The sequence below is a fragment of the Oncorhynchus mykiss genome, chromosome 5, assembly GCF_013265735.2.
Source record: "Oncorhynchus mykiss isolate Arlee chromosome 5, USDA_OmykA_1.1, whole genome shotgun sequence".
Taxonomy (NCBI): domain Eukaryota; kingdom Metazoa; phylum Chordata; class Actinopteri; order Salmoniformes; family Salmonidae; genus Oncorhynchus; species Oncorhynchus mykiss.
The window spans coordinates 21,990,927-22,003,292 of NC_048569.1; the positions used below are offsets into that span (position 1 = coordinate 21,990,927).

A 12,366-nucleotide genomic window follows, 5' to 3' on the forward strand; every position below is an offset into this window, starting at 1 on the left:
GTGTTGGACCATTCTTGATAGACACAGGAAACTGTTGAACATGAAAAACCCAGCAGCAGTGCAGCTCTTGACACAAACCGGTGCGCCTGGCACCTACTACCATACCCCGTTCAAAGGCACTTAAATCTTTTGTCTTGCCCATTCACCCTCTGAATGGCACACATACGCAATCCACAGTGGTGTAAAGTACTTAAGTCAAAATAATTGAATGTACTACTTAAGTAGTTTTATGGGGTATTTGTACTTTACTATTTATATTTTTACTTTTACTTTTACTTCACTACATTACTAAAGCAAATAATGTACTTTTTATTTCATACATTTTCCCTGACACACAAAAGTACTCGTTACATTTTGAATGCTGAGCAGAACAGCAAAATTGTCTAATTAACACTTATCAAGAGAACATTCCCAGTCATCCCTACTGCATATGATCCTCTGGACTCACTAAACACATGCTTAGTTTGTAAATGATGTCTGAGTGTTGGAGTGTGCCCCTTGCTATCCATGAAAGAAATGGGGACTTCTGGTTTACTTAATATAAGGAATTAATTTAGATACTTAAGTATATTTACGCAATTATATTTACTTTTGAAACTTAAGTATATTTCAAACCAAATACTTTAAGACTTTTACTCAAGTAGTATTTTACTGGGTGACTTTCACTTTTACTTGAGTCATTTTATATTAAGGTTCTTTACTTTTATTCAAGTATGACAACTGGGTGCTTTTTCCACCAGACAATCCATGTTTAATTGTCTCAAGGCTTTAAAAGTCATTTGAATGCGAACTTGCCTAGGTGTAGGTGGTTTTACCAGGTGTACTAGGTTTACCAAGTGTACCAGGTGGGTTTATCAGATACACAGGCTGTCTCTGCCAGGGTGAGCTGAGGATTATAGAATCTCCAGGTAATTAGACAATCAGCTGTTATTTTCACATGCTCTTCATGACAGTGTTCTACAAAACAAAGTATATTCTAGAGATTTGTTTGTGTTGATATGTTCTGAATGGGTACAGGAATAGTGTACAGTTTCACAACATTTAGTCATAACATCTAAGCAAAATAAAAACCTGAAACCCTGTATGAAATTTCTGAATACCTTAACAGAACACAGTGTCATGCAGAAACACCCAGAAGGAGGGAGAGGTGACAGTGTGTGTGAAAGGAAGAATTTGAGAAATAATGAGAGGAAGAGTGTGAGAATGAGTGTGAGAGTGAATGAGGGGAAAGTTAATGAAAGGTAAAACAGGATCATTTCCGTTCTCAGACGTCACAGCACTGAGGTCCTTATCAGATCATTTAACTCATTATAGGCTGAAGAGGTGTGTGTGTGTGTGTGTGTGTGTGTGTGTGTGTGTGTGTGTGTGTGTGTGTGTGTGTGTGTGTGTGTGTGTGTGTGTGTGTGTGTGTGTGTGTGTGTGTGTGTGTGTGTCAGATCCAAAGAAGTTGCCCCGGTAACACAGGTCATCTTGGAAACTCCGCCACCTTCACAAATTACCTCTTTCCCCCTGATAACACACATACAGTGCCTTCAAAATGGATGAAATATATTATTTTTTGCACACAATGCCCCATAATGACCAGGTGAAAACATGTTTTTCAAAGAAATTGCTAATTTATTGAAAATGAAATACAGAAATATTTCATTTACATAAGTCAATACTTTGTAGAAGCACTTTTGGCAGCAGTTAAAGCTGTGAGTACTTCAGGGTAAGTCTCTAAGAGATTTTCACACCTGGATTGTGCAACATTTGCCCATTATTCTTTAAAAAATTATTCAAGCTCTGTCAAATTGCTTGATCAATACTAGACAACCATTTCAGGTCTTGCCATAGATTTTCAAGTAAATTTTAGACTAAACTGTAACTCGGCCTCTCAGGAACATTTACTGTCTCCTTCGTAAGTACTCAAGTGTAGATGTGCTTACAGTAGCTCCATTCCATGTATGTTTTATCCTGAAAAACTCCCCAGTCCTTAACAATTACAAGCATACCCATAACATGATGCAGCCACCACTATGCTTGAAAATATGGTACTCAGTAATGTGTTGTATTGGATTTACCCTAAACATAACACTTTGTATTCAGGTCAAAAAAGTGAATTTCTTTGCCACATTTCTTGCAGTATTACTTTAGTGCCTTGTTGCAAAAAGGATGCATGTTTTGGAATATTTTTATTCTGTACAGGCTTCCTTGCTTTCAATCTGTCAATTAGGTTAGTATTGTAATCCAGTATTGTGGAGTAACTACAATGTTTTTTTTCCTCAGTTTTCTCCTATCACAGTTACAGTTTAAACTAACTGTTTTTAAGTCACCATTGGCCTCGTGGTGAAATCCCTGAGTGATTTCCTTCCTCTCCGGCAACTGAGTTGAGAGAGACCCTCACCCTCACCACCTGAGGGCGGCCCGTCAGGAAGTCCAGGACCCAGTTGCACAGGGCGGGGTCGAGACCCAGGGTCTCGAGCTTATTGACGGGTTTTGAGGGTACTATGGTGTTAAATGCTGAGCTGTAGTCGATGAACAGTATTCTTACATAGGTATTCCTCTTGTCCAGATGGGTTAGGGCAGTGTGCAGTGTGATTGCGATTGCGTTGTCTGTGGACCTATTATGGCGGTAAGCAAATTGGAGTGGGTCTAGGGTGTCAGGTAGGGTGGAGGTGATATGGTCCTTGACTAGTCTCTCAAAGCACTTCATGATGACGGAAGTGAGTGCTACGGTTCGATAGTCATTTAGGTCAGTTACCTTCACTTTCTTGGGAACAGGAACAATGGTGGCCCTCTTGAAGCATGTGGGAACAGCAGACTGAGATAAGGATTGATTGAATATGTCCGTAAACACACCAGCCAGCTGGTCTGCGCATGCTCTGAGGACGCAGCTGGGAATGCCGTCTGGGCCGGCAGCCTTGCGAGGGTTAACACGTTTAAATGTTTTCCTCGCGTCGGCTGCAGTGAAGGAGAGCCCGCAGGTTTTGGTAGCGGGCCGTGTCAGTGGCACTGTGTTGTCCTCAAAGCGAGCAAAGAAGTTGTTTAGTTTGTCTGAGAGCAAGACATCGTGGTCCGCGGGTAGGTTTTCCTTTTGTAGTCCGTGATTGACTGTAGACCCTGCCACATACCTCTCATGTCTGAGCCATTGAATTGCGACTCTACTTTGTCTCTATACTGACGCTTAGCTTGTTTGATTGCCTTGCGGAGGGAATAGCTACACTGTTTGTATTCTGTCATGTTTCCGGTCACCTTGCCCTGACTAAAAGCAGTGGTTTGCACTTTCAGTTTTGCGTGAATGCTGCCATCAATCCACGGTTTCTGGTTGGGGATTGTTTTAACAGGCGCTGTACATCACCGATGCACTTGCTAATAAACTCGCTCACCGAATCAGCGTATTCATCAATGTTATTGTCCGACGGTATGCGGAACATATCCCAGTCCACGTGATCGAAGCAATCTTGAAGCGTGGAATCCGATTGGTCTGACTAGCGTTGAACAGACCTGAGAACGGGCGCTTCCTGTTTTAGTTTCTGTCTATAGGCTGGGAGCAACAAAATAGAGTCATGGTCAGATTTTCTGAAAGGAGGGCGGGGGAGGGATTTATATGCGTCGCGGAAATTAGAGTAACAATGATCTAGAGTTTTGCCAGCCCCGGTCGCGCATTTAATATGCTGATAAAATTTAGGGAGCCTTGTTTTCAGATTAGCCACGTTAAAAAATCCCCAGCTACTATAAATGCAGCCTCAGGATATGTGGTTTCCAGTTTACATAGAGTCAAATGAAGTTCATTCAGGGCTGTAAATGTGTCTGTTTGGGGCGGGATATACACGACTGTGATTATGATCGAAGAGAATTCTCTTGGTAGATAATGCGGTCGGCATTTGATTGTAAGGAATTCTAGGTCAGGTGAACAAAAGGACTTGAGTTCCTGTATGTTGTTATGATCACACCACGTCTCGTTAATCATAAGGCATACACCCCCCCCCCTTCTTCTTACCAGAGAGATGTTTGTTTCTGTCGGTGCAATGCGTGAAGAAGCCAGGTAGCAGTCCGCACCACCCTCTGGAGAGCCTTGCGGTTGATGGCGGTGCAGTTGCCGTACCAGGTGGTGATACAGCCCGACAGGATGCTCTCAATTGTGCATCTGTAAAAGTTTGTGAGGGTTTTAGGTGACAAGCCAAATTTCTTCAGCCTCCTGAGGTTGAAGAGGCACTGTTGCGCCTTCTTCACCACACTGTCTGTGTGGGTGGACCATTTCAGTTTGTCTGTGATGTGTATGCCGAGGAAGCCTACACGATTGAACCTTTCAAATGAAACGTGACCGAAATTGTTAAAAGCAACACATTTTTATTTCCTAGGGCCAATTTACCCAGGATATGGGGTTCTATTGTTTAAAAAATAAAGCTAAAAAAAAGCTGAAGCATTCTAAATGAAACTTGAGCTAATTGTAGGCTAGTCTTTTCACAATACTGAAATGTTCCTTGTTTTGTAGACAAATATTGTTTCCCCCCCGAACTCACCTGAACATTTGTCTCTCTCACCACAGCAGACTCTTATAACCTCGCCCTATGCACTTGCAGTGGTGGAAAAAGTACCCAATTGTCATACGTGAGTAAAAGTAAAGATACCTTAATAGAAAATTACTCAACTAAAAGTGAAAGTCACCCAGTTAAACACTACTTGAGTAAAAGTCTCAAATTATTGGGTTTTACATATACTTAAGTATCAAAAGTAAATGTAATTACAAAAAAAAATGTTTTTGTTTGTTTTGTATTTCAAGTTAGCCAGGGGCACACTCCACAGTCCACAGGACCTCCATGTTAGACCTCCACAAGTCTGGTTCATCCTTGGGAGCAATTTCCAAACGGCTGAAGGTAGCCCGTTCATCTGTACAAACAATAGTACGCAAGTATAAACACCATGGGACCACACAGCCATCATTACCGCTCAGGAAGGAGACGCTTTTTGTCTCCTAGAAATGAATGTACTTTGGTGCGAAAAGTGCAAGTCAATCCCAGAACAACAGCAAAGAACCTTGTGAAGATGCTGGAGGAAACAGGTACAAAAGTATCCACAGTTAAAGGAGTCCTATATCGACATAACCTGAAAGGCTGCTCAACAAGGAAGAAGCCACTACTCCAAAACCACCATAAAAAAGCCAGACTACGGTTTGCAACTGCACATGGGGACAAAGATCATACTTTTTGGAGAAATGTCCTCTGGTCTGATGAAACAAAAATATAACTTTTTGTCCATAATGACCATTGTTATGTTTGGAGGAAAAAAGGAAGGCTTGCAAGCCAAAGAACACCATTCCAACCGTGAAGCACGGGGGTGGCAGCATCATGTTGTGGGGGTGCTTGCTGCAGGAGGGACTGATGCACTTCACAAAATAGATGGCATCAGAAGGATGGAAAAGTATGTGGATATATTGAAGCAACATCTCAAGACATCAGTCAGGAAGTTAAAGCTTGGTCGCAAATGGGTCTTCCAAATGGACAATGACCCCAAGCATACTTCCAAAGTTGTGGCAAAATGGCTTAAGGACAACAAAGTCAAGGTATTGGAGTGGCCATCAAAAAGCCCTGACCTCAATCCTACAGAAAATTTGTGGGCAGAACTGAAAAAGCGTGTGCGAGCAAGGAGGCCTAAAAATCCTGACTCAGTTACACCAACTCTGTCAGGAGGAATGGGCCAAAATTCACCCAATTTATTGTGGGAAGCTTGTGGAAGGCTACCTGAAATGTTTGACCCAAGTTAAAGAATGTAAAGGCAATGCTATCAAATACTAATTGAGTTTATGTAAACTTCTGACCCACTGGGAATGTGATGAAAGAAATAAAAGCTGAAATAATTCATTCTCTCAACTATTATTCTGACATTTCACATTCTTAAAATAAAGTGGTGATCCTAACTGACCTAAAACAGGGAATTTTGGGATTAAATGTCAGGAATTGTGAAAAACTGAGTTTAAATGTATTTGGCTAAGGTGTGTGTAAACTTCTGACTTCAACTGTAATTTACAAGCGAAGCATTTGTGTTTAGTGAGTCCGCCAGATCAGAGGCAGAAGATGACCAAGGATGTTCTCTTGTGTGTGGATTGGATCCATTTCCTGTCTTGCTAAGCATTCAAAATGTAGCTTGCACTTCTGGGTGTCAGGGAAAATGTATGGAGTACATTCTTTAGGAATTTAGTGAAGTAAAAGTAAAAGTATCCAAAATATAAACAGTGAAATCAAGTACACATACCCCGAAAAAATAATGAAGTTGTACTTTTAAAGTATTATAACGACCCTGTGTTTATAAACGCGGATAACGACTATGCTGCTTGAGCATGCTTTTGGGGTACAGTCGATAGCGCGTTGGACTTCGGGCTAGGATTCGAGGCCTGCTCCCTCCCTGCCTGTTTCAATACAGTATTTTACTTAAGTAATTCACAACACAGTGCACTTGGGAATAAAATCATCACAAGAGTTTCAGTGTTCACAATGAAAGTTCTATCATGAATAAATATAAGCCCACGCACGGAAAGTTTAAAAGTTCCAAAGCGCAAGCTCAGTGGAAACATTCTATGGCGCGCGCCGCTGACCCCCACTGGAGATGCCGGGCGCTGATTGGACAAACCCGTGGGTTATCTAGTGATGTATGTAAAAACGGCTATAAAAACAGCCCGTAACTAACACCGGTCAGTGATCGAACCAGATATCAACAGCCCAACTGTTCTCCACCGACAATTCAAGCCGACCTGTCCAACCTATCCCATCGAAGAACATCACCATCTGACAAGATGCTCGCAAAATTCGGCCTGTGCGCGGTCTTCCTCGTCCTGGGAACTGCCGCCACCTTCGACACCGACCCGGAGGAAGCTTCTCCTCGCCGTGCACGCTTCTCATCCAACAGCCCCTGTGAGTAGCCTACATCTGGTTAGCCAACTGTGAAAAATATTCAAACGGCAGTTCTTATTCGAAAAGTCTGCAGAGACAGGATGTATTAGGTCCATGCACAAGAGGTGGTTATGAAAGTTGCCTTTATTCAAAAAATATGTACACTGCCATGGCTAGAGATATAGGCAAATTCCTTAATGTATGTTAGTTTATTCCATTACAGCCTCTGTCAAGAGGACTGGACCATTGCTAAAGTTATCTCTCTCTCTCTCTCTCTCTCTCTCTCTCTCTCTCTGTCTCTGTCTCTCTCTCTCTGTCTCTCTCTCTCTCCCTCTCTCTCTCTCTGTCTCTCTCTGTCTCTCTCTTTCTCTCTCCCTCTCTCTCTCTCTCTGTGTGTCTCTCTCTTTCTCTCTCTCTCTCTGTGTCTCTCTCTTTCTCTCTCTTTCTCTCTCTTTCTCTCTCTCTCTCTCTCTCCCTCTCTCTCTCTAGCGGATGTGGCTAGGTGTTTGAATGGCGCTCTAGCCGTGGGATGTGGTACATTTGCCTGCCTGGAGAATTCTACCTGTGACACTGATGGCATGCACGATATCTGTCAACTATTCTTTCACACCGCAGCTACCTTTAACACACAGGTAAGCCTACACACACACACACACTTTTTTGACGACCCACTTCAGTGGCTCTAACCCAGTGTTTGTGTGTGTGTGTGTGCAGGGTAAGACATTTGTAAAGGAGAGTCTGAGGTGTATTGCCAACGGCGTCACGTCTAAAGTCTTTCAGACCATCAGGCGCTGTGGAGTTTTCCAGAGAATGATTTCTGAGGTCAGTCCCTCTGCTTTATTAGAGATGCACACCATGTCAGCCTTCATATCATCCTATCTGTGCCGAAATGAGCTCTACATTTTTGTCATATCCAGAGCAATTAGAGTTAAGTGCCTTGCTCAAGGGCACATTGACAGATATTTCACTTAGTTGGCTCTGCGATTCAACCCAGCAACCTTTCAGTTATTGGCCCAACACTCTTAACCACTTGGCCACTTGTCGTCCTTTACTGTGTGTCAACATGAAATGCTAGTTTCTGAGTTTAAATTATTGTGTGTGTGTTTAGGTCCAGGAGGAGTGTTACAGTAGACTGGACATCTGTGGTGTGGCTCGCTCTAACCCTGAGGCCATTGGAGAGGTGGTGCAGGTCCCTGCACACTTCCCCAACAGGTGTGTGTGTGTGTGTGTGTGTGTGTGTCGCGGCGTATGTGTGTCTAACCTTTTACATTTTTAGTAATTTAGCAGATGCTCTTATCCAGAGCAACTTAAAGTAGTGAGTGCATACATTTTCTATTTGTTCGTACTGTGTGTATGTCATAACACGGTGTGTGTGTGTGTGTGTTCCAGGTACTACAGCACTCTGCTCCAGTCCCTGCTAGCCTGTGATGAGGAGACAGTGGCTGTGGTCAGGGCAGGGCTTGTTGCTAGGCTGGGGCCAGACATGGAAACTCTCTTCCAGCTGCTGCAGAACAAACACTGCCCCCAGGGTTCTAACCAGGGTCCTAACTCAGCCCCCGCTGGCTGGCGCTGGCCAATGGGGTCGCCTCCTTCCTTCAAGATCCAGCCCAGCATGAGAGGAAGAGACCCCACCCACCTATTCGCTAGGAAACGCTCTGTGGAGGCATTGGAGAGAGAGATGGAGTAGATTGGAGAAGAGGAGGCAGACATACACACCACTTATACCTTAAGCATACATTCATGTGTACACACACACACCACAGCTACCTTAAACACAAAACACACTCATGATAGCTTTGCTCACACACACTGACTCACACGCACACTGACACACACACATTTTCACACATTTTCACACACATGCACACACACATAGCTTTACCCTCAAATGATTAAGGCTAAATTATTAATGGAAGTTTGGGGCTGTTGTAATGTAGTATTTGATTTGGGGAAGTATCTATCTGTAAATGCTGTTGAAGGTATTTCTGTGTGGGTTGATACTTGATGAAAGGGGAGATGAAACCTGTTACCTAGAGCTTGAATGTGGAGGATTATATCTGCTCAGAATAGACTCGACTAAACACGAGAGCTGTTGAAAAGTCTGAACATTTAATATTAACAATTGAAACATTTCAAATGCCACCTAAGAAAACGAACCATCACTGTAGTTCCATTGGATTTCAACGTGGCACTACGGCCATGACATCCCCGTTTTGGCCAGTCATTAAAGACCGATGGGTATATTATTATAATAATATTATTGATATTTATTTTCTTACAGAATGTTTATTAATGATGTTGATGTTGTGTTGTATCTAGTTGTAACTTGGTTTGAGTTTCCCCCAGTGGGTGGGGTTTGACATCCTGATATGACGTCACTGGCTGATGTGTTGCTCTATGAGGATGTCACCACCTCAGAGGGACAGTGTGATGTCACCATGCTGGTCGTGGGACTCACCGCGTCCCTCTGTCTTCATCTGTGTTAATGTAAGATCCTGTAGTGTGTAAAGACATTATAGAGTGATCCTATGCTGTGTTCCTCAGATGTGGTTATGTGGTGTATGTTTTGAGATCCTGTGTGAGAATGTGTGCTAGTCTGGTACTTACTATACACCGTGGGGCTTGGGGTCATTCTCTCTGCTATGAATAAATGTTGTGATCTTCATAATTTTGTCTGAGGTGATTTGTGTCGAGACTCACTGGTGATTAAACGATCACAGTTTCAAACATTGGTCATCTTTAATAATTTGCATTGGTGTAGTGTGAGGTTAAGGTATTTTCTAAGTTTGCTGTCATTCCCATTTCAATCCAATGGGTGGCAATATAGTCCTGTGGTTGATGCCTGGTCAGGGGCAATGCTACATTGGCTGATCCCTGGTCAGGGGCAGTGCTACGTTGGCTGATCCCTGGTCAGGGGCAGTGCTACATTGGCTGATCCCTGGTCAGGGGCAGTGCTACGTTGGCTGATCCCTGGTCAGGGGCAGTGCTACATTGGCTGATCCCTGGTCAGGGGCAGTGCTACGTTGGCTGATCCCTGGTCAGGGGCAGTGCTATGTTGGCTGATCCCTGGTCAGGGGCATCGCTACGTTGGCTGATCCCTGGTCAGGGGCATCGCTACGTTGGCTGATCCCTGGTCAGGGGCGTTGCTACGTTGGCTAATCCCTGGTCAGGGGCATCGCTACGTTGGCTGATCCCTGGTCAGGGGCATTGCTACGTTGGCTGATCCCTGGTCAGGAGCATCCCTACGTTGGCTGATCCCTAGTCAGGGGCATCGCTACGTTGGCTGATCCCTGGTCACGGGCATCACTACGTTGGCTGATCCCTGGTCAGGGGCAGTGCTACGTTGGCTGATCCCTGGTCACGGGCATCGCTACGTTGGCTGATCCCTGGTCAGGGGCAGTGCTACCTTGGTATAGCCCAGTCGTTGGTACAGCAAGACTAGTTGTGGTATGTCTCTCCAGTCCCAGCCAAACTCCCCAGGCCTATGTCTTTACCAGACTTTTGTACATATAGCCAGCAGTCTAAATTACAGGCCTGTAAAACCTGTCTTCTCACCACTTTCTCAGTCAGTTTCTATGCTTTCACATACTCATCTGTTCAAGTACTTAGGGCCGGTTTTCCAAACAAGTCTGTGTCCAGGAAACCAGTGTACAGCAGTGGTTCAACATTTCCTGTTTATTGTGATCAAGTGTTGAGATAATACCACTGACAATATAACTAATGATAACGGGTCCTTTATCAATCAGTCTGATCAGTTATGATGTCATAATAATAATAATATGGCTAATGATTGTGTGTGATCAGGTTGTTGGCCCAAACAGTGTGAAGGGGGGGGGGGTACCAGAGGGAATCATCTATACTGCTAATGAGTCCCTAAGTGTTCAGTAATGACATAGAAAACATGATTTTTCTCTCTCTCTTCTACCTCTCTTTTTTCTTTCTCTCTCTCTCCTACTCCCGAGTGGTGCAGCATTATATGGCACTGCATCTCAGTGCAAGAGGTGTCACTGCAGTCCCTGGTTCAAATCCATGCTGAATCACATCCGGCTGTGACTGGGAGTCCCATAGGGTGGTGCACAATTGGCCCAGTGTCATCTGGGTTTGTTGGGGTAGGCCGTCATTGTAAATAAGAATTTGTTCTTAACCGACTTGTCTAGTTAAATAAAATTCTCTCCTTTCAACATGTCAGGAATACATGTGGTAAAACACACCTGTCTCAATTGCCTCAGAAACAAATGGCTGTAGTAAAAAGTTATGTTTCTAAAATGGTGGTTTGGATCACAGCAGATCCATTCCTTCTGGATTGTTATTGTGGTCGCAGCAGGGAATTCTGGAAGGCTTCAGATGGGTCACAGTGTAAAACAGTCTAGGAACCACTGGTATGAGGTAGTCTACATGCTGCTGACCTGAGTACAACTGTAACTCTTTTTTTCTGTCTGTCTCTCTCACACACGCATGTGTGTGTGTGTGTGTGTGTGTGTGTGTGTGTGTGTGTGTGTTATAGTGGTCATCAGCTGGGCAATAGGGCAGATGGCTGGGTTAACAGGAATACGAGGAGCCTTGAGAAAACACGTTTACACAAGCCTAGATTTACACAGTCACTCAGGTAGAGTTCATGGAAGCTTAACCCTTTCAGGGAAAGCAGGTATATCAAAAAATTGAGACAGAGAATTGGAGGGATCTTGAGAATTTCTATGATCTGAAACTGTAATAATAAGGACAAGATCTGTATGAAGTGGTTTTGTTATAACACATAGTCATGAGCTGTGGAATAGAATACAGGACACAGAACCATCTAAAATCTCACTGGAGAGAATGCAGCCAGAAGTTTAACATGTTTCCTCTCCAAGGGACAGACATGCTCTCCAGACTCTGGACCTAAGCCATGTGTATGTGGGTGTCTGTGCCAGGGAGGAAGCTGCTCTCTGCTGCTGTGATTGATAGAGCGACCGTACTGACCAATCCTCTCTTCCCACCATTAATCATACAGACACACATACACATCTGGTGGAGTGAATGCTTCCTCTGCAGTCAACAGCTGAACCTATCCTCGCTCTGTTTCTCTCCCATCACACAGTCTTTCACCTCTCCTTCATTCAGCCCTGAAGTCCTGGTGGATTGGCTGGCTGATCAGTTCAGCATGTGCTCTCTTCTCTCTCCCTCTTTTCTTTCTCATTCAAAAACACTCCATTGAAGTTTTGTAATGCCATTTTCTTTATTACAACACCTTTAATAAAGGCATTCTCTGTAAAGGCAGGTAGACTTCCATTGGAGGTAAGTGAATTTGCCACTGTTTTAAAACCATGGCATTCTCATTTACATTATCATTAACCTCAACATAACACTGTAGTGTCCATAGAGTCCAGACAAGAGAGTGATACTGAAGGCAAGCCCTGACTGACTAACACTGCTGCTATTTTAGCTTATTAAAACACATAGTATCATAGCCACTTCTTTCCTCTGATTCTAACACATAGCATCATATCCACACCTCTCT

The 12,366-nt window shown here is 43.7% G+C and overlaps 1 protein-coding gene across 1 annotated transcript; it reads left to right on the forward strand.

Annotated features, from left to right (window-relative positions):
- Positions 1–6,729: 6,729 nt before the first annotated feature.
- On the forward strand, positions 6,730–9,582 carry LOC100135946 (stanniocalcin). The gene is given in 5 exon segments (NM_001124290.1): positions 6,730–6,890; positions 7,359–7,501; positions 7,584–7,691; positions 7,978–8,081; positions 8,259–9,582. Coding segments are annotated over 5 exon segments (771 nt in total). The 5' UTR covers positions 6,730–6,772; the 3' UTR covers positions 8,557–9,582.
- The last annotated feature ends 2,784 nt before the right edge of the window (positions 9,583–12,366 follow it).